The 23,856-nt window shown below is 40.4% G+C and overlaps 2 protein-coding genes across 2 annotated transcripts in view; both read right to left on the bottom strand.

Moving 5' to 3' along the window:
* LOC109843838 (ABC transporter G family member 22) overlaps positions 1–919 on the bottom strand; it is a 5,177-nt gene extending 4,258 nt beyond the window's left edge. The window contains 3 exon segments of the mRNA XM_020412797.1: positions 1–9; positions 11–219; positions 731–919. The exon segment at positions 1–9 is cut by the window's left edge and continues 205 nt beyond it. Of these exon segments, the coding sequence (XP_020268386.1) occupies positions 1–9; positions 11–208 (207 nt within the window). The 5' untranslated portion in view covers positions 209–219; positions 731–919.
* On the bottom strand, positions 19,189–19,674 carry LOC109841995 (uncharacterized mitochondrial protein AtMg00810-like). The gene has a single exon (XM_020410917.1). The coding sequence runs from the start codon at positions 19,672–19,674 to the stop codon at positions 19,189–19,191; it is 486 nt and encodes a 161-aa protein (XP_020266506.1).

Raw genomic sequence — 23,856 nt, 5'->3', positions numbered from 1 at the left:
TCCTCCCTGGGGACGATCCCATTATTTTCTTCCCGAGGCTCGTCTTCCTCGATAAGCCTGAGCCCCCATTGAGCTCGCCACTGACAGTTGTGATGGTTGGAAGAACTTCGGCGGAGGCTGCGCGGCTGAGGGTTTGCCTCGCTGCGGCCTGCGCGATCTCAAGTTGGTCGGATTTTGCTCTGACGATTGCGGAAGCTGGTGAAGCCATTCTGAGAGTCACTGTAAGTAGAATTATCCCACAATTTGTTAATGCGGTCTGAATATGTTGATGATCTAACTGAAACGCTGTATTCATCAAAGAACTAACTGAAATGACACACTAGTGTGTGTGAATGAAATTACTTGCAATCAAAAATTTCATATGATTTCTAGAATATTCACAGTTGGTTTCCTTGGCTAGATACTGGTATATAGAAATTAAGATTCACTAGCACATGAGAAAGAAAATGATTTTCTTACTAGTTGCTAGCCAAAAGAACTGAAATGACACCAAAAGAGATGTGAAAGAAAGTTACGTGCATCAAAATCTCCATATGATCTTAAGAATTCAAATTGTTGGTTTTCTTTGCTAGTTAATGATATATAGAACCAAAAATAGAGGGGGAAATGGGAGAGAATATAAGAAGAAAATTTGTTTTGGTTCACAAATAAGTCCAGGATGATGATGCTAGAAATAGAAGAAAACGTGACAGAAAATGATTCAAGAGAGAAGGATATGAGATTGCAATACCTTGGTTATGAAAATGGAAGAAGCTAGTGGGGGAGAAGAAGGTTAAAGTTTCACTTTCTATGAGGAGAGGGATGGTGAAAATGGAAGGCCAAAATCAATGCCACCAAGCTCATTCCTCAACCCACACCTTATAAAGAGGACACCACCCACACAACGTTAAAGAATATCGTGCGAACGAGGGAACTATTGAAACTTTCAATTACAAATTTGCCCTTGGATGTTCTAGCAAGTATCGTGCATCCCCATCTTGTGGGTCTAACTGTAGATATATTTCTTTTTAGAAAATTTTGGACCCTCTCCCTTTCTAAGATTAACTTTACATATACTTTACATATACTTTAATGCATAGCAGAGAGTTAGTCATTTTATTACTTTATATAAACTTTTTAATTAGCATTCATACTACGTGATGTTCAAATGGTGTTCTTTTTGTCATGTGTATCTGTTATATAGGTATAACGTGATGTCAATATATTACAGAGAAAACCCCTGATATTTCATTGTGTTTCTTTGTTCTCTTAAAGGTATTTGTTATAGCTATTTTAGTGATGAAAAATAATCATCAATCAATGGCAAACAAGTGTCCGACATTATGCATAATCATGTCAGCATCTCAAGGAAATCAGAGGCCTAGCTCGGTCGACTCGACATGCCGACATCTTGCGAGGACGACTCGAAAGGCGTCACATGTCGACCACCCAAAAGGCTTTACGTGTCATCCCCCGCTGAGTCGACTACTTAACCACTCCACTCGGCCAACTCATCGGCCGACACCTTGCGAGGACGACTCGAAAGGCAAAACTTCTCGACCACCAGACGAGTAGAAATGTGATGAAACACCTCGAGCCTCGAGCCCCTCCTGTGCATTGATGAACAATCACTTCGTCATAAATACCATTAAATGCATTATGTTCGCCATCATTCCTCTGTCTTCAATAGTATTTATGATACATCGGACTACGTCAGCACCGCACACCCCCCGTCACTTTGCATTAAACACCAAAGCGACCTCTTCTCTACTCGTCGGTCGACACCTGTAAAGTTGAAGCTGACTTGGCCCCCAGCTCATGTCTGGCCGAAGTTACCATCCTACCCTCCTTCCAAAATTATAAAAGGGGATACTATTTACCATTACAAAATAAGCTTTTTTCACGATTCTCTGAACTCAAGAACTACTGTAGTTCCTTTTACTTCTCCACACAAGTAACCCACTGACTTGATCGTCGGAGGAACAATCGAGGAATTACACCCCGCCCTCTTACGATTTGTTATTTATGCAATGAAGTACAACTTGCTTAAGAACCAGACATTCAGAGAGTTAGAGGACCTCCGTCAACTTAATCAACCCCTTTTATTTGACTATGTGATTCCATACATCAACAGTATTGAACATAACTTTTTTAATACAATGATATACATCAGAGTGATAACTTTGTTTGGACACCGGATCATGTACTAGTAAAGAAGTTTAGGAGTAACAGGTAATTGTAATTCATCCTAATTTTATTTTTTTCGTAGTGTAGAGAGAGTATCCCATCCAAGAGGGTCTAGCCGATTAGGCGAGTTGCCTATGATTAGTAGACCAATGTCTCAGGTTCAATTCTTTTAGGAGCACCGCAGGAAATTTCGAAATACATAAGGTCATGCGTTAGTGGTGCCCCTTAGCTACGCCTAGGGGTTTGATACTCATGGTCTAGAGGATGATAGGAAAGTTCTCCCCTTAAAATCGTGCAATTCATTTCAACTACCATCATGTATTATCTGAGTTGTCCACATTTTCATATACAAGTTGTTCAGTAAATAATAAATAATTATGATTATAAGAACATATTTTATATTGCTTGTTTGTGAAAGCTTAGGAATGTTTTTAATAAAAGTATTGAAATAGCAACAACAACAACAAAACCTTTATCCCAAATGTTTGTAGTTAGTTACATAAATCATATTTTTCCATTCCATTGTGTTATTGATCATCTCATCCGTTAAGTTAGTCATAATCATATCCTTCATGACTGCGTCCAACCTAGTCTTTTTGGGTCTACCTCTAAATCTCATAGATTCATGAACTATATTATTATTATTTTTCTACCCGGTGCACTAAGATGCCTTTCTATTGTACATGACTAAACAATCTTAATCTATTTTCTCACATTTTATTCTCCATAGGAGCAATCTCTAATTTACTGCAGTGCACTAATTTCTTATTATGTCTTTTAATGTATACATATAAGACCATGAAAACATTCTCATTTCTGCTACACTCATTTTTTTTATACATGTTATATTTTAATTGCCTAACCCTCGGACCCATAAAGCATATCCTATAGAATTTTCTCTTTAGTTTTGTTGGTATTTTACGATCACATAAGACTCCCCAAGCACTCATCTGTTTCAACCATTCCGAATTGATTAGATGCATAACATCATCCTCTATCTTACCATCATACCTAGTGATTGATCTTAAATAATAAAAATGATTACTTTTAGGTATATGTTCCATAGTTGACCTCTCGGGCATAAAACTAAATCAATTTTAAGATATACATGTCTTCTTTCTTAGTCTTTGCTCAATTACCTTCTCTCAAAGTTTCATAATATGATTCATAAGTTTTATGTCATGATAATTTGAATAACTTTGTATATCTCTTTTATTCTTGTATTCGGTATAAAATACTAATCCTCCACTCATTAGGCATTCTCTTTGTCTCGATAATCTTATTAAATAATTTAGTTAACCATCTTAAGCATATATCTTCAAGACATCTCTAAACTTCAATAGAGATACAATCCGGTCCTACGACTCTTTCACTTTTTATTTTCTTTAGAGCGCCTTTAACTTTGCCAATCCTAATTTTTCGACAATATCTATAGTTACTATCATTCATTATATGGTCAAATTCTCTATTTTGCTTATTTATTTGGTTATCATTAAACAATTGATGAAAGTAATTCATCCACCTTTCTTTTATTTTCCGGTCAGTCACTAGAACGCATTGATCTTCGCTCTTAATACACATAATATTACCTAAATCCCCACTCTTCATTTCTCTAATCTTAGCAAGCTTATATATATATCTTTCTATTCCTCCTTGGATTCTAACTTCTTATAGAAATTTTCATAAGCCTTGCGTTTATTCTCACTAACAGTTCTTTTTATTTTCTTCCTTACTAGCTTATATTTCTCCTAGTTTTTCCTACTCTTACACTTTTGCCACTCTTTATATAAAGTTTTCTTCTTTCTAATAATCTTTTGCACACTCTTATTTTACCACCAACTCTCCTTACCGTCTAATCTACACCATTTATATTCTCCTAGTACATATTTAGCCACATTCCTAATACAAGAAGCCATGTTATTATACATAATATTAGTCTCATGATTTATATTTCATATATCTTCTCCATTATTTTCTCCTTAAAAATGCATTAAAGTCTCTTCACAAAAAGCATTGAAACAACTTTTCCTCCAGTCATGCTGAGGTGTGAAACTCCTCCTGTACCCTTGCCCATGGATACCGGTGTTGGCTCTGATTTGTATAACATTATAGTTTCCACATCCATCTCCGGAAAAGCAGGCTATATCGACCTGGAAGAGACTTGCTAGAGGGTCTGGGTAGCAGGGCTCCAAACAGAAAGAGAAAGGAGGCAAACGCAGAAAAGATTCTCTGAAGGATCCTTCGGATGTACATGAGAAGAGAGCACGATTAGTGATTTCCAGTCCAAATTCTACTCTTGTTGAGCCGCACCTTGGTGGCCAGGGGTGCCAGGAGCCATGAGTTGCTTTTGTTGGAACGTTCAGGGACTAGGGAACCCTAAAACGTTGACCGCTTTCCGTAGTTTGATGTGGACTTATTCCCCAAGTATAGTCTTTCTTTCGGAGACTAGACTTTCTGGTCAGTGGGCGCAGATAATGAGTTCATAGTTGGGTTTCCAGAATTTCTTTGTGGTGGATAGTAAGGGTAGAAGTGGTGGACTCATGTTACTATGAGGCGATCAAATGGATGTGACTATTCGTTCTTTTTCTCTGGGGGGAAGGAACTGGCGATTCACCGAGTTTTATGGCCATCTTCAGAAATACTGACGGTACCAGTCCTGGGATCTGTTGAGATGGTTGAGAGGTCTTTCCTCTGAGCCATGGTTATATGGAGGTGACTTTAATGCCATCACGAGCCTAAGGGGGAAGCTAGGTGATAAACATGCGCATGTCTCGAGAATGCTAGATTTCCAAGAATGCTCTGCTGCATTATGAGCTACTTGATCTGGGGTATTGCGGGCACACCTTCACTTGGAATAATCGTCAGACTGGTACATCTCATATCCATGAGCACTTGGACAGGATGATAGTTGATTCTGGCTAGCGTGACATATTTCCCACTGCTGAGGTGCACCACTTGGATTTCTATGTTTCTGACCATCGTCCTATTATGTTATATTTTGTTGCTCCTCGTCCCCTTCCAGCTAGGCATGGTCGTCCCTTCCGCTTTGAAGCCTTTTGGATCAAAGAGGATGATTTGAGTGATGCTATTAGCATGGCCTGACTTGGGATCTCCACACAACAGTGTCTATGTGAATCAGTTTGTCAGAAGCTAGGGTCTTGTGCTACAAATCTCAGTAGTTGGAGCAAAGAGCGTTTTGGTAGATAGAGGCACAAATTATCAATTATTCAGCGAAAGCTCCAGTCTCTCTACTCTCCTCCTAATGTGGGGGATCGTATGACTGAGATCCGAAGACTTGAGAAGGAGAGGGAGGTTCTTGAGTATAAGGAAGAGAGCTTCTGGCGACAACGAGCTAGGGTTGATTGGCTCCGAGACAGGGACTGTAACACCAAATTTTCCATATTAGAGCTTCTACTAGAAGGAGGAAGAACTTCATTAGTCATCTACGTCATCCTAATGGCACTTGGGTGGAGGATCAGGTGGGAATTGTAACGCTTATTGAGGAGTATTTCTCAGAACTATTTTTTCCACTCCTTCAGAGGAGGTTTTGGCTGAGGTGGGTGGTGCTATCTCTTCTAAGCTTTCAGTGGATGACCTTCAGATCATTTCTGAGCCTTTTACAAGTGATGAGGTATGGAGTGCTCTTCAATTTATAAGCCCTTTTAAGGCACTCGTCCCAGATGACTTCCATGCATCCTTTTTTTAGTCCCATTGGTCTATTATTGGCCCATATATTTCGGCTACATGTTTGAAGATTCTAAATGGGGGCTCGTCTATCAGGTCTTGAAATAAAACCAAAGTGGTTCTCATCCCCAAAAAGGATTCACCTGAGACTGTGGTAGATTTTAGACCCATTGGTCTATGTAATGTGGTCTATAAGATTGTCATGAAAACCATTGCTAATAGGCTGAAGCGAGTTCTTAGCGGATTGATCGGATACTTTCAGAGTGCATTTGTCCTAGGGAGATCAATTCAGGATAATGTCATTGTTGCTTTTAAACTTCTCCACACATTGCAAAAAATGAGACGGGGTCAGTCTGGCCATATAGCACTGAAATTGGATATGAGTAAGGCATATGATAGAGTGGAATGAGGGTTTATTAACAAGGCCCTTCAGGTCATGGGATTTCTAGATCATTGGAGGCATCTCATCTTGGACTGTATCTCTACTTCCTCACTCTCTTTCTGCCTCAACGGACAGATTGTGGGTCAAGTCACTCCTACTCGTAGTCAGCGACAAGGATGCTCACTATCTTTATATTTGTTTCTTCTCTACACAGAAGCTCTCTCGGCACTGATCATCAGACAGGAGGAGAACAGGTGCATCAGAGGGTTATCTTGTTCCCGGTCGAGGCCAAGGACTTCTCACTTGTTCTTTGCAGATGACTCTTTGGTTTTTATTCAGGCTTCCCAGGCCGCTGCATAGACTGTCAAGAGTACTCTGCTACTATATGAGGCTGTAACCGGTCAGAAAGTCAACTTTCAGAAGTCTGTCATCACTTTTAGCCCCTGTGTAGATGAGGATACTAGGGCCTCTATTTTCTGTCTTGGGGCTTGATAGAGCCCAGTCACATGAACGGTACTTAGGCCTCCCTTCGATGGTTGGAAGAATCCATCGTCAGACTTTTGCTTCAGTCAGAGACTCGGTTTGGAAAAGAGTCCAAGCTTGGAGGAGGACTCTTTTCTCAGCTGGGGCCGAGAGGTTATGGTGAAAGCTGTTTTGCAGGCGATCCCATATTATGTGATGAGTATCTTTCGCATTCCAATTTCTTTGTGCAAGGAAATTGAGTCTATCATTATGAGATTCTTGTGGGGATCAACTTCTGATGGAGAAAGATTCACTGGGTTAGGTGGCAGAAGGTGTGTCGTGTAAAGTCAGAGGGTGGTCTAGGCTTTAGAGATCTACAAATGTTTAATCAGACATTAGTGGCTAAGCAGGCATAGAGAATCATTCATGACCCTTCTTCGCTGGCTAGTAGGGTTTTGAAGGGGAAGTATTTCAGGGACTCAGATTTCCTTTCAGATGGTGTCGGCCTTGGCTGCTCTTATTTATGGCGGAGCTTTATTTGGAGAGAGAGCTCCTAGCTCGAGGTCTGGGATGGGGGATAAGTGATGGCCAGAGTGTCTCTATCAGTACTGACCCATGGATCCTAAGACCCTTTTCTTTCAGGCCAATAACTTCTCTGATCGATCCTTCCAGAAGGGTGGCTGAGCTGACCTCTGTTTCGGGTACTTAGAATCATGAGCTAATTGCTACCTTCTTTTGGCAGGTAGATCGGGAGGACATTTTATTTTTCCCACTGCTACCTTCTCCTGTCCCTGACAGACTTATTTGGCATTATGAGGAGAAGGGGTGCTACACAGTCAAGAGTGGATATCGACTTCTTCGCCACACTATGCCTGATACTGCTTCCACCTCAGATTCTAGGGTAACGAAGTGGTGGTCCTTGATCTGGCATGCGGAGATCTCACCTAAGATTAGAGTGTTCCTTTGGCGTCTGTTCTATGATGCTCTCCCCCACCTCAGCTAGTTTATCTCGCAGGGGGATCTTTATGCCCCCTAGTTATCGCCTTTGCTCTGCTGTATTTTTTGAGACCGTCCTTCATATCTTCACCGTCTGCTCCTTTGCTCGTTTAGTGTGGGAGTCCTTAGATCTTTAGGAAATGATTAATGGTTTCGAGGCACGTCTTGTGGTGATTTTCTTTTCCATCTCACCTCTGTTTGCCCTGGAGACTCTCTGGCTTTTGCTTTCACAACCATGTAGTTTATATGGAGGAAAAGGAATATGCGCTCTCATGGTAGTAGTGTTAGAGAGGTCTCGGTCTTGGTGACCCGGATTCTCTATTTTGTGTAGGAAGGGAATAGAGTTAGAGGTCTCTCTCGTGACATTGTCACCCCTTTCAAATGGTCTTCTACTTGGTATCCCCCTGCTCCTGGTTTGTTGAAGCTCAACACAGATGTTGTTGTTCATTTGGAAGGAGATATTATTAGTTTGGGAGGTGTTATTCGGGATCACCATGGACATGTGATTGGTTGCTCCTCTATGGGGGTCAGGGGTCCTATGTCTATGGATTATGCGGACCTGTTGGCTGTCATGGAAGGTATTCGCTTTGTTCGGCGTATGAACTAGGGGGATTTCAGTGGTGAAAATTGACTCTCTAAATGTTGTCTCCTTGGTGGACTCTCCTTCTCCTTTTTGCTTCATTGGCTCCTATTACAGATGAAGTTTGCGCTGGTCTGACTATTACTGGTTGCTCTAAAGTTTCTTATGTAAGGTGCACTGGTAATGATGTTGCTCTATCCCTAGCTGAGTCGGTTGCCTGTTTGTCCTCTTATTTTTGGTCTGTTTATGTCACTTTGTTTTTGAGACAGTGTATTGTTGAGGACTTGGCTAGTTAGGTTACCCTACCTGCCTTTTCAAAAAAAAAAAAAACAGATTTTCCTTAACAGGGGTCCTATGTCTATGGATTATGCGGACCTGTTGGCTGTCATGGAAGGTATTCGCTTTGTTCGGCGTATGAACTAGGGGGATTTCAGTGGTGAAAATTGACTCTCTAAATGTTGTCTCCTTGGTGGACTCTCCTTCTCCTTTTTGCTTCATTGGCTCCTATTACAGATGAAGTTTGCGCTGGTCTGACTATTACTGGTTGCTCTAAAGTTTCTTATGTAAGGTGCACTGGTAATGATGTTGCTCTATCCCTAGCTGAGTCGGTTGCCTGTTTGTCCTCTTATTTTTGGTCTGTTTATGTCACTTTGTTTTTGAGACAGTGTATTGTTGAGGACTTGGCTAGTTTAGGTTACCCTACCTGCCTTTTCAAAAAAAAAAAAAACAGATTTTCCTTAATTATGGTAAAGATTATCCTTGATAATATTTATTTATACAAATAATTGGATTCTTGGTCCCCGTGCCAATTTGTCAAAAAAGAACAATAATAAAAGAAGACCTCACCCACAATCATTATTGACACGTATCTATTATGTGTCATTTCTTCGTTTAATTAGCATAACTCAAGTTAGTGGAACGATCATAGGAAGGGAATAATTTCACTTTATTTCATTTGATCGACACGTAGAAGACGGTTCTTTATAATGTAACTTAATTCTTGCGTAATAATGCATACTTCGCTTTTTCTATCACAAGTTGGTATCAATGATATACAGCGTTAGAAAGCTTTTTTGCCCTCTAGATTAATAAACCCTTAAGCGACAGCTGGCATGGGGGGAAAAAATTTTTTCCAGTGATTTTCTTTTTCATTGTGAGTAGGGGGTCGAATTTGATTGTAATTATCAAATAGCTCAATTTCTATTTGCCTAGCTATTTGTTCGAATTTCATTTGGGAAATCATCTAAGAAACATTAAGTTATCTTTAATGTTTGTATATTAAACGAATCAAATGTGAGAATTCATATGATCAACTTGTTTCTCTTATAGAATTTATGTTAATAGAAGTATAATTTATGCTTGATCCGTTTCATATTTTTTATTCTAGAATTTATAATTATTTTGAGATATTTACGAATAAGTTTAAACTATCAATTTAAACTCTATTAATAATTATGTTTTAATTCAATGAACTATCTTTGCAATCAAATTATTCATATTCATAAATTATACAGTAATTAATCAAATGTTCATATTTTAACAGCTGACAAAACTTCAACGCATGTTCTAAGAATATTCGAATTACCATTTAATCATCAAATGTCTAAATAAAATTGATTCAGTTTGGCTCTAATTATAAGTGAATGAAATTTGAGAGAGCTGTGTGATGAGGAGCATTAAAAAGCAGGGAGGTCATTATTGTAAATTCAGCAAGTGACCTTCCTCCTCGCTTCGCGCTTATGAGTGGCTGTGACCGTGATGCACGGAGCATTAAAGAGATGGGTTGGTGCCACGTGTATGGCCGTGATGAGACCTACGATGGAGTTTTCATTTGGGTTGGGCCTACGATGCTGAGCCGCTCGCTTCTCTATATCAGAGCATTTAATGCCTGCTTGATAAGAGAGGGATCCCATTCCTTGTATTCTGGAGGTAGGCTTTGACTCCGACCCCCACCTAAAAAAAAACTAAATTTGGGAGTTTTGTATATGAAAAGTTTCATGTTAAAGTCCGAACTGCGATCTTTATTTAACGTTGATAATAGTTAATAACAAGAGCATATCAACCTCAAAACTACTAGTTTAATATCGTGAACAGTATTTGTAGAGAAAACTCTACTCACCATAGTCCTTTTTTTTTTAATTCTATCAATTCCGTGATTGATACTAATGAAATAAACAAAAAAAGAGCTCCATACTTTAGATGAACCCACAAGATTTTATCCAGATAAGTGGTTGCAGAAATTCCCTATAATTAAACATGATACGAGTTGCCGTACGAGCACTCTTGATTGCGAAATTATCAAGAGTGGGTAGAGAAGAAAACGAGAAGAACACAAGAGTTATAATTAGGGCGAAGGAAAATACCTTCTCTAGATTATGAGAATCAATTGGATTTACAAAATCTCTCTCTTACAATCTCTCTAGATCAAAGAACAACCTCCATGATCTCTTTTCTGATTTACAATCTGAGTGATAAACCCTAGAAAAGTCGTGTTTCTATTTATACTAAACAGAAATCCTAAACGGTGCAGGAAACATGCCAAGGCCCATAACCGCTACGCGGTCGACCGCAGTGACCAAGTCGGTCGACCGGCCAGAACATCGATTTCTGGAAAAATCGATTACAGGGTTTCCGGTCGACCGCAGTGCCTATATCGGTCGACCGCTCTTAGTCCAGAGACACAGTTTGGGTCTGTGCACTACGCGGTCGACCGTAGTGACACATGCGATCGATCGGACAGAAACCAAACTGTAATTCCTACAGTTTGACGAATCCTTCGACTTCGCCGCCTCCAATGACCTCGTCCACGACTCCTCTACTCTATTCTCAAGATACCATGAGAATCATCTATCCTCAATCTCCCATGAGGATCGCTAAGCTCCCGAAGAGAAGATACACCCGTATCATGGGTCCCCCCTTTAGGAACTTGAAGTCTCATTCAAGTTAGAACTTCAGCTGAGGGAACTCGTGAGCCCCTCCTTCTCTGTTGAACCACTTAACATTACTAGGAACCTGACCTTGACGTCCAATGAGAAACGACTCCTTCGTTCCCCGCCTCGTCGTGGTCGTCTTCCGTTCCAAAATGCAATCTTCTTTCAGTGGCTCCTCTCTATCAAACCACAAGTCTTTAACATGCGGTAAGATCATCTTGTCATCACCTTCATCATCCAATAACGGAGGTTCAAACAACTTTAAGTACTCGGCATTGATCACCAAATACATGCCTAAGTAAGGCGGAAAATCTAATCGAAAAGCGTTGTCGCCAATCTGATCGAGAATCCGAAACGGACCATAACAAATAGGCTTCAACTTCTTCCCTTCTCCTTTTAACCTCTCCTTACTCAATTTTAGCCATACCATATCGCCTTTACCAAAGTTACAAGGAACCCGATGTTGATCATGCTTCGCCTTGTACTTAGCTTTTGATTTCTTCAATTGAGCTTCAACCGTGGCATGAATATGTGCAATCTTCTCGAGAAATCGCTGAGCACGTTGTCTTTCACTCCCCTCCTTATCGTCCACTGTGCCTTCACACAAAAACACAAGATCGAACGGGCTCGGCGGTAAAAATCCATAACAAGTCTGAAATGGTGACTTTCCGGAAGATCCATGAATCACCCGATTAAAAGCAAACTGTAAATATGGTAAACTCTCATCCCAAGTCCTAGGATGCTTGGAATTATGCACCCGCAACATGTGCACCATAGTCCGGTTGACTACCTCCGTTTGTCCGTCTGTTTGTGGATGAAAGGCCGTGCTCTTCTTCAATTTAGTGTCCATCAAACTCCACAAAGAATCCCAAAAATGCCCGAGATAACAGCTATCCCGATCCGAAATAATCGAACTCGGTAACCTAAAGTGTTTCCACACATGCTCAAAGAACAATTATGCTGCACCCGCTCCCGTCACGGTCTTCTTACAAGGAATCAATATCACCATCTTGCTGAAGGTCCACCACAACGTACAAATAGTCATGCCCGCGCTTCGTAGTCGGCAACCCTCCTAGAAAATCCATAGAAATGCTCTCCCACGGCCTAGAAGGAACCGGTAATGGTAGGTACAATCCCCTCTTTCTGTTAGAAGGCTTCGAAATACAACATAACTTACACCCTCCAACATACTTGGTCACATCATCAAGCATCCGTGGCCAAAACACATGTCGCCGTAGATTGAGAAGAGTTTTCTGAATGCCAAAATGCCCTTGCACACGCGAGGTATGTGCTTCCCGAATCCATTGCAACCTATCACCATCCTCCGGAATGCATAGTGATGTACCACGATACAACAAGTCATCTTCTTCAAGTACATACTCCCCCCCTTCGACCAACCTTCACCTGCTCAAACACACTACCGAAGTCTCTACTGGATGCGTACAGCTGTACATACTCCAAAGGAACCAATGGCTGAATACGCGTCGCCACCAATAAAGACCTTATCGGCGGACGAGATAACATATCGGCCAACTTGTTCGTCACCCCCTTATTGTACCTAATAATGATGTTGAAAGCCATCAAATAAGACATCCACTTCATGTGTCGTGCCTGTTGTAGCTTCGTCTGGGCATGTAAGAACTCCAACGGCTTGTGATCCGAATGCACGACCACCTCCTTCCCTAACAAGTACAACGGCTTGTGATCCGAATGCACGACCACCTCCTTCCCTAACAAGTACACCCTCCAATGCTTAATTGCTGGATATAGAGCATAGAACTTCTTATCGTAGGTTGGGTAGTTCGCAACAGCACCCGAAAACTTCTCAGAATGGTATTCCACCGGCTTCCCATCCTGAATCAACACCGCGCCCATCGCATAACTAGACGCGTCAGTCTCCACCTCGAAAGTCCGCTGCAAATTCGGCAACACCAACACTGGTGCCTCCGAGATCTTCCTTTTTAGCAACTTAAAAGCCTCATCATGCGTCCTCCCCCACTCAAACTGAACTTTAGCCTTTGTGAGGCCATGTAACGGTGCCGCATAAGTTGAAAAATGTCGAATGAACTTATGCAAATACTGGCAAGCCCCCATGAAGCTCCTCACCTCAGTCACTGTCTTCGTCGTCGGCCACCTCGTGATCACCTCCACCTTTCCTGGATTTATTCTCCGTTGGCCCTTCCCTATGATGAAGCCGAGATACACCAACTCGTCCTTCCCAAACTCACACTTCTTTCCATTGAGCTTTAGCTGTCCGTCCTACAACACTTCAAATACCCTCTCAACATGAATGAGATGCTCCTCCCAAGTCCTGCTGTACACTAAGATATCATCAAGGTAAACTATCACAAAATCCTCTATAAAAGGTCGCAACAAATCATTCATAGGCCTCATAAAGGTAGCCGGAGCGTTGAACAATCCAAACGGCATCACCAACCACTCGAACAAGCCCTGCTTGGTCTTGAACGCAGTCTTCCAAGTGTCTTCCTCCCGAATCCTCATCTGATGGTAACCAGACTTCAAATCCAGCTTCGTGAAAAACCTCGCTCCCTCCAACTGGTCCATAAGATCATCGATTTGCGGTAATGGGAAGCGATTCTTGATGCTTATCTTGTTGAGCGCCCGGTAATCTACACACATGCGCCAGCCTCCATCCTTTTTGAGCACCAACAACACTGGTGACCCGCAAGGCGAACAACTCGGCACAATCACTCCTGTCTCCAAGAGCTCCTAAACCTGCTTCTTGATCTCCTCGGACTCCTGCACTGATGTGCGGTATAGGCCTATGTTAGGTAAGGAACTCTTTTCGGTCAACATAATCTCTTGCTCTACACCTCGACGTGGTGGTAGTCTCGTGATCTCCGAAAACAAGTATGCATACTTAGCCTTTAACCTGTCAAGATCTCCCTCCTGAAGCTTTCTCAAGGTGGACAAGCACATCCTACTCAGCTGCTCTTCATACGACCGAATGAACAATAAAACGAACTTCTGGACAAGCACATCCTACTCAGCTGCTCTTCATACGACCGAATGAACAATAAAACGAACTTCCTGCCCGCATTCACCAACCTCTTAGCCTGAGTCACTGTCACCAAGCTCGTCTCCTGTGGAAGAGATGCCGAACAAAAAATGAATTGCTCGCCATCCTTGGTGAACGTATACTTTTAGGCTCGCCGATCATATACTGCGTATCTATCCCACAAATAAGGATTGCCCAAAATAACTTGGCAAACATCCAACGGAACCACATCGCATGTGACCTCATCAATATACGACTCATGGAGTGCAAATCTGAATGAACACTGGTTCACCACACTCAATCCCGCCTCCTTCTGAATCCACCCTAATGGATAGGGCTTCGGATACTTCACCGTCTTCAATCCCAGCTTCTGTATTAATACCTCAGATATCAGATTTTTCTGGCTCCCTATATCTATAATAGCATCCACTAAACTGGTCTTGACCTGTAACTTCAGAACAAAGAGCTGCTTCCTCGGGTCGTCATCTTCTTGAGTGGCCTGCTTCCCCACTATAAGGTTGAGACTGCTATTAGGTTCAGTCATCCCGGGAACCTCCTTCGGAACCTGTGCTATCACGTACGCCTTCTTCTCCTCCTTCTTCTTCAACCCTTTTGGCTTCAGATGAGGATACTTATCCCATCAATGATCAGCCACGTGCCCTGTCTGTTTGCAGTGATTGCATGTTAATCCTGTTTTCCCCGAATCACCCTTCTTCTTCTCATCCTTAGACTGAGAGCCACCCGTCTTGCTCCCCGATGGTTTGGAATCCTCCTTTGTCTCGTTTCTCTTCTTCTGCCTGCCCTCAATGGATATGGCCTTCACGCTCGCCTCTGCGATTGTCTCAACCAAAAACACCTTCATCTCCTTCCGGATGTAATCATTCAGACCCGCCATATACTTCATGAAGATGGAGTACTCGTCCGTTGCGATGTTTAGAACCATCGCCTGCTGTTGGAACTCCGTCGTGTACTGTTGAACGGTCTGATTAAACTTTTGACGCAAGCCATACCACTTGTACCAACGCTCCTCAAGGAACCCCACTGGATAGAACTGTTTCCGAAGTAGCTCCTTGAACTTGTTCCACGACGCCGCTTTCTTCTCCTGTTTGCAAAAGGATTTCCACCACGTCAACGCGTGTCCTGAAAGCTTCAATGTCGCGAACACTATCTTTTCCTTGGACGAATATCCGTAGAGGGTGAAGTACATCTCCATACGTTCGATCCAATCATCAAGCTTCTCCACAAGAATCTCAATCTTGAAGTCAATCTTCAGATTCTGGTAATTATTCTTACCCCCTTGATGTCCAACAGTCTTGACAATCTCAGTCTCCCCCTCTGAATCAGGTTCCTCGCTCTCTTCGTCGGATTCGATGAGTTTCTTCTTACCCTTCGAAGAAGATTCCTCCTTTTTGTCTCCTCCATTGATGAGACCCACGAGTTGAGTAAGAGTCATCCCGATCGTCTCAATTTGCTTCTCCATGGCATCAAGTCTTGCTGAATTATCTGCTTCAGTCATCTTCTCCTTCCTTAATTTCTGGACTCCCTCCAAGGAAATAAGAATCTCGCCAAGCTTCTTGTACTGTGAGCGAGTAAGAACCATACACAGGTTCCCCTTCACAAGATCTAGGTGCTCTGATACTAACTTGATACGAGTTGCCGTGCGAGCACTCTTGATCGTGGAATTATCAAGAGTGGGTAGAGAAGAAAACGACAGAAGAACACAAGAGTTATAATTAGGACAAAAGAAAATACATTCTCTAGATTATGAGAATCAATTGGATTTACAAAATCTTTCTCTCACAATCTCTCTAGATCAAAAAACAACCTCCCTGATCTCTTTTCTGATTACAATCTGAGTGATAAACCCTAGAAAAGTCGTGTTTTTATTTATACTAAACAGAAATTCTAAACGGTGCAGGAAACAGACCCAGGCCCATAACCGCTACGCGGTCGACCGCAGTGACCAAGTCGGTCGATCGGCCAGAACATAGATTTCTGGAAAAATCGATAACAGGGTTTCCGGTCGACCGCAGTGCCTACATCGGTCGACCGCTCTCAGTCTAGAGACACAATCTGGGTCTGTGCACTATGCGGTCGACCGCAGTAACACATGCGGTCGATCGGACAGAACCCAAACTGTACTTCCTGCAGTTTGACGAATCCTTTGACTTCGCCGCCTCCAATGACCTCGTCCACGACTCCTCTACTCTATTCTCAAGATACCATGAGAATCATCTATGCTCAAGCTCCCATGAGGATTGCTAAGCTCCCGAAGAGAAGATACACCCGTATCAAAACATGTAGAGAATCTGTTCTAACGACTTACTTCTGCTATAGTCTCTTTAGATTCGCAATAACTAAATAAGGAGCTAATTATTAGTTTATAAAAGAGTTGATTTTCTTTCTCTAGCAGCATATCGTTTTTAGGAGTGAGATCTCCTATATATCTTATAGATAGTTTAAGAGACGACCTATATTTCCTAGTTTGCGTAGAATTTCAGATGATGACTATAAAAACAGAGAAAGAAATTTCTTCATTACCGAAAGTCTGAGGATTACAACTTATACTTCCTAATAACAAGATAACAACCTATCTTAACTGCATATAACTCCTATCTATAATTAACCAACTAACCAAAGTATCACTAACCGATAATATCGTATCATCAACACTCCCCCTCAAGTTGGCGCATACACATCGTGAATGCCCAACTTGCCTAACAGGAAATGAAACTGTGGTCTAGCAAGTGCCTTCGTGAAAATGTCCACTGGTTGGAACTGTGAACGGATGTGCTCCATAACGATGTTTCTAGCCTGCACTTGCTCGCAAACAAAATGACAATCTATCTCAATATGCTTTGTCCGCTCATGAAAGACTGGATTGGGTACTATGTGAATAGTCGATTGATTATCACAAAATAGCTCCATCGGCTATGATCCACCAAAAATACAGTCAACAACGACTTCAACCATATAAGCTCACCTCGTTGCGTCGCTGCCATAGCTCGATACTTTCTTCTGTCGATGATCTCGAGACGGTGCTCTGTTTCTTCATTTTCTATGAAATGGGTGACTCCCCAATTGTGATGAAGTAGCCACTAACTGAGCGACGAGTAATTGGACGTCTCACCCAATCTGAATCGCAATAGGCTCATAATCTCAAATCGTAAATAGATCATAGAAGATGTTGGACCCTAGGGGGGTGAATAAGGTCAAAGCTAATCTAATTACGATTTTATACCAATTAAAACTAATTAACAAATATATCCTATCAACATAGATTTTCGATTGAATTAAAGTAAGGATAGGGCAAAAATAAACAAGAAACAATATAAATAAATAGTGGACACAAAGAGCAAACCAAACACAATAATATGATCACGTAGTTCGATCCTTCTGACCTACGACTCCGCTCCCCACTCTCGGGGAGAATTCACTATCAAAAATGGGTTTTCAGCGTTCACCCAAAAACGTTCACAATCGGTTTTCAACGCTCACTGACAAACATTTACAACACACACAAGGTAAACACACTCTATACCTTCTAAGTGTTAGCCTAGCCCGTGTCCTCTTCCTCAAGTACTTGAATTTACAACCTCTCTAGGATTTACAACCGACACCACTCCTCTTGGAATCGACCTCGTCTCCCACCACACACTCCTATTACAATGTATAACTCACAATAAGACTCAATTACAGTATTTGTTCTCTATAATAGATGAGAACACAATGTAAGCTCATTCTCATAATGTCACAATCCCACAACCCAATATATAATGTAATAAATGCTAAAAGCTCAAACAAGGGTGTGTGTGATAAAATGAGTTCAAATAAAATCTAACTCAATTAGTAAACTAGTAATAATATGAATATAAAAATTAGTAATAAATTGCTAGATAAAAGAGTTCGAAGAACTTCTCTATAAACACGAAAGAGGATGAAGAAGATTGAGGATGAATTCCTCCATTGAAAATGCAAGCTTCCTCTTTTGTAAACAAACACCAAACTCAAACTTGAGAAGAAACAAACTTTAAAACCCTTTAAAATTCTTGTTAAAACCCTCCTAGATTTACATCAGAACTGAAATAGTGAGGGGTATTAATAGGATGAAAACCAAAGCCCAAAAACCAAGAAAACCCAACAAAAAGATAAAAATACAAAAGTCTAGAAAACCTAGCCATTACAGGCGTCGGTCGACTGATGAGCTGAATCAGTTGACTGACGAGCTGACCGTTACATGCAACTATAACTCGTCGGTCGACTAAAGAGTTCATCAGTCGACTGATGACCCATCAGTCGACTGATTAATCGACCGAATAAAAAAACAAAAACTTTTAAAGATTACAGGCAATTTCATCAGTCGATTGATAAAAATCACCAGTCAAGTGATAATAAGTTTTCAGCATGTAATGAATAGTAAACACGAATTTCAAACATCTTTTAAAAATAACAAATAAATTATAAAAATATAAAACTTTGAAAAAATTTTATAAACATGAATATGAACATGTTGGAAATGGAATTCTTTAATTTGCTCTTACCATTTGTGAAATCTCAGAAATATTCAAAAACACTAAAATGCATATGTTTATAAACATGTTAATTTTGATATTTAGCTCAAATTAAGTTCTAAAAACTTGTGTAATATTTTTATGGACTTAATAACAGATGTTAATAATGTTTGTATAGTCAAAGCGTATTAAAACATATTTTGCATAAAAACACCTATGATTTGAGAAATATCACAACTAAGTGTGTGTGTAAATTTGAGCTTGAAGAATTTGCACACATTACATATAAACCTATACTAAGTATACCAAGAATGAATCATATGAAGCTTGAACTTGATTAGTTGACTTGATTTGCATAGAATTCAATATCAATGTAGCTCATTTTTCTGTGTATACTAAACAACACAAAACAAAATACTAAAATCAATATTAGTCATAAATTATTTGTTAAATCATCATCAAAACAAGAAGGCCAACAGAAGAATCCCTTGGCTTGGACTTCCCTTGATGTATCTCACAACTCGCATTGTTGCCTCAAAGTGCTCTTTGCGAGGTGCTTGAGCAAATTGGGAAAGAACATGAACTGCATACGAAATCTCTGGACGTGTGATGGTTAAATAGATCAAGCGACCTACAAGTCGTCGATAGCTTGCATCGTCTGTTTCCTCCCCCTTGACTAGAGCAAGCTTGTGGCCCTGCTCCATAGGTGTCTCGACCAGCTTAATTTCAAGTAAGCCTGTCTCAGCAAGAATCTCCAAGGCATGTTTCCTTTGACACAAGGAGATGCCAATCTGCGACCGAGCAACCTCAATGCCAAGAAATTTTTTTAAAGAACCCAAATCCTTGATATGAAAACACTTATGTAAGTAGCGTTTGAAAGTTGCACATTCATCATAATTATTCCCAGCTAATATGATATCGTCGACATACACAAGAAGACCCATGAACACGCCATGTCGACAATAAGTAAATAATGAATAATTAGCCAAGGATTGAGAAAAACCATACCGCTTAAGTGCTCCGGTCAATTTTTTGAACCAATTTCGTGAAGCTTAGTGTAGTCCGTAAATAGATTTACGAAGGCGACAAACACGATCTCCACAATCAGTTCGAAAACCTTGAGCTAGTTTCATGTATACTTCATCATCGAGGTCTCCATGTAGGAAGGCATTATTCATGTCCATTTGATGTAGTTCCCATCCTCGCGCTGCTGCCACTAAAAGAAAAACTCGAACTGAAACAAGCTTTGCAGCTGGTGTGAACGTCTCATGAAAATCGAGTCCCTCTACTTGTTTGAATCCCTTAGCAACAAGTCTCACTTTGTACCGTTCCATGGTCTCATCCGCTTTGCGCTTAACTTTGTAAACCCAACGACAGTCTATTGGCTTCTTTCCTTTAAGCAGCACCTCAAGTGTCCAGGTTTGATTGGTCTCAAGTGCTTCGATTTCTTTGGCCATCGCTTCACGCCATCGTTCATTCTGAACTGCCTCTGATACGATTTCAGTTACACATCCGAAGTAATAGCTCTAACAAAACATCCATCATTCTGTGACAAATTATCAAATGTTACGTAACGAGCTAAGGAATAAGGTATACCTGAGTCGCTTTCATGTCGCGGTAGCTTAGAGGAGGGGGGGGATGGGGGGGGGGGGTAAATGCTATCATTTTAAGCTAAAACTTTAGATTTTTGAGACAAAGAAGCTGCATGATTGGCTGAAGAAAATATCATCAGTGTTCATTTGAACCTGTTTGACCTCTGCCGTCGACAAAACATCATCACTGCTCAGCCGAACCTACTGGACCTCTGCCCATATGTTTTTGTCTCGTGTACACTCGTGCATTAGTGTGCCAGGGAGTCGTGCACGCTGCTACCTTGTAGCACTCAGACCATCCAAGCCGTGTGTATAGCCGCGCACACGTTGTTGCTGTGCATGTCACTGCTCAGAATTCATTATTGAATTGTTGCTATCCAGGTTTGGATGCCCAGAATTCACCTGTGCATAGATGTGTACTTCTTCACAGCCGTGTGCATTGTCCAGGTTTGGCTGCCCAGAATTAATTTGTGCACAATTGTGTATTTCTCTATATCCGTGTGTATGACGCTGCCCAAACTCTAGCTGGGCACTTCGTTCCCATCCAGTGCTTACTGAATAAAGGACAAAACCTTCGAGACACGCCAATGTTTTACTCTCTCTTTTTGGCCATCTTGCCACCTCTTCGGCTTGAGCTACAACCTCACGAACCGGGCTCGCATCATCCTCACTAATTAGACTCGTATCTTCTGCCTCATCTCGAGTATCAACATTATGAGTTGCTTCAAGTTCCTCAATTATCTCGTCATCACAACTGAAATCATCATACAACCCATAAACATGATCAGAAACATTACGAGCATTAGATTTAAGCACTTTATCACCTTGAGCAAATGGAAAAACATTGTTGGCCTTCTTGTTTTGATGATGATTTACAAACAATTTACTACTAATGTTGTTTGTCTAGTGTTTGTGTATTCTTATTTATTGTAGACAAACAACGTAGTTGGAGGATGGATGGAATAGAGCTTCAACGATGATATCCAAAGGAGGTTGGCGGAATAGTGGTTGAAGCTATGTAAATTCAATTTGAAGATCCAAGTTCAAGCTTCATCCGCAAGATTACCAAGAAGAGCTTATTGAAGATCAAGATCTAGCTTGGGTAACTTAGTTTAGGTTTTATATTATGTGTGTTAAGTATCTTAAGCTCAATCATATACACACATACACGTTTTGGTTTTTGTATATATATAGTTATATATATACATATATATTTTGGTTTGATAGTTTTCAAGTTTTACTATGAAACAATTGAATATAATTAGAAAACATATTTTTGTTTCATACTCATATGCATATATATGATTTCATCAATATCAATTTTTAGTTAGTTAAATGAAATCATGTTTTAGTGCATTATATGTGTATTTTGATAAAATACTACATTCATTATTTATAGACTTCATAACAATAGTTTACATCTTTCTTCAAGTCTATAAAATCATTTTGTAAAGTTTCAAATGTTGGTTTAGCCAAAATATCAAAATTCACATGTTTACATTTTCGTGTTTTGGACTATCTTGCAAAATGATGATATTTTTCATTTGGGAAGTCCTTTCTGATAACCAGTCTTTTCAGACCTGCTCGCGGTCGACCGGATTTGCCATCGGTCGACCGAATGCTTTCCATCGGTCGACCGACGAGATTTCCGGTCGACCGACAAAAGAGCCGTTGGCTCCTAACGGCTATTTCCTGAGCAGATTTCTGGGGGCTTTTCTGTCTTTTGTTTTGGGTGTTTTTGGCTGAGTTTTCAGAGGGTATATATACCCCATTGCTGATGTCTTTTCAAGAAAACCAAGAGAGTTTAAAAACAAGTTTAAGAAAGTTTTAATCAAGGGTTTATGTTTGGTTTAAGTGTGTTTATAAGCTTTTAAGCATTTGAGTGTTTTGGTTTTGTGAATCACTTCCACAAGAGCTTGAGGAGATCATCTATTGGTGTTTGAGCATCCAACTCTTCTCCTTCCACTCTTGATCTATTGAGAAGTTTTTGAGTTTAGTTTTGATTTATATCTCTTTGTTCACACACAACCTTTTGAGCTTATTGTATTTACATTCATAGTATAATTTAGGGTTGTGGGTTTGTGACATTGAGAGTGAGCTTAATTGAGTTCTCACCTTGTTTTGAGAACAATCATTTGTCATATTTGTGCTTATTGTGAGAATCACTTTGTAATACACTTGTACACCGAGTGAGGAGTGTGTGGTGAGAGTCGGGGATCGTCCCAAGAGGAGTGGCGTCGGTTGACGTGCCTAGGGAGAGGTTGTAACCGAGCACTTGAGGGAGACACGGCTAGGTCCAACACTTAGTAGGTGTAGAGTGTGATTGCATAGTGTGAGTTGTAGAGTTTTCGGTTAACTAGAAAACCGAGTGTGTAGAAGAAGTTCCGGCTTCCAAACCGGATTGTGTTAGTGGATTTCTCCCCGGGAGTGGGGAGCGGAGACGTAGGACGGAAGGTCCGAACTCCGTGATCATATAGTGTGTTTGAGTGTGCTTTGGCGTTCATTTATATTCATACTCATATCTTATATCGCCATTGTCATTTACTCTTAGTTCATATTATCCACTATCTTGTTTATCTTATTTATGTTTATATCACCATTTGTTTTATATCCCTTGTTCATATTGTTTATCCTAGCTCACATATATTATTGTATTTCATACTTGCTAGGATAACTCATTAATTAATTTTAATTGGCATTTAAATCGGATTAGATTAGCATAAGACCCTAATCACCCCCCCTCTAGGGTCTAACATCTTCATGAAAAGATACTTCCCTTGAGTAGAAAAACTTATTTTTCTCCAAATCATAAAGTTGCTAACCCTTTTTGCCATGTGAATAGCCTGCAAATATACATTTCCTACTTTTTGAACCAAACTTATCCTTTTGTCTAGGATTATTGTGTGTATAACATAGACATCTAAACACCTTGACATGATCATACGTAGGTTTCTTGCCAAATATAATTTCATAAGGCGGTTTCTTATCAAGTTTAACAGTGGGTGTGCAGTTAATAAAATAAACCGCGATTAAAATACATTCTTTAGAAAACTTAATAGGCAAAGAAGCTTGAAAACGAAGTGCTCTAGCTACTTCAAGAATATTCCTATGTTTTCATTCAACTCTTCCATTCTGTTGAGGTGTATCTGTACAACTAGTTTCATACACTATACCATTTTTTGCATAAAAAGCTCGCATAGGCCCCTCAAATTCAAGGCCATTATCACTTCGAATATGCTTCACAGATTTATCAAATTGTGTTTTGATGAATTTACAAAATAACATAAGAAACTTTTTAGCTTCACTCTTTTCTCTCAACAAATATACCCAAACTCCTCGACTATAATCATCAACCAAAGTAAGAAAATAATATGCACCACAAGAAGCAGGTTTCGAATACGGTCCCCATAAATCACAATGAACTAATTCAAAACAAGAAGTGGTATTACTTTAACTTAAAAGGAAAATGAGAGCGTGTTTGTTTTGCCCTATAACAAACATCACAGATAAGCTTATTCGTAGGATCGAAATGAC

This window comes from Asparagus officinalis, chromosome 5 (genome assembly GCF_001876935.1).
Source record: "Asparagus officinalis chromosome 5, Aspof.V1, whole genome shotgun sequence".
Lineage (NCBI taxonomy): Eukaryota > Viridiplantae > Streptophyta > Magnoliopsida > Asparagales > Asparagaceae > Asparagus > Asparagus officinalis.
The sequence above is the reverse complement of the archived record's forward strand: the minus strand, read 5'-3'. Positions and strand labels throughout refer to the sequence as shown.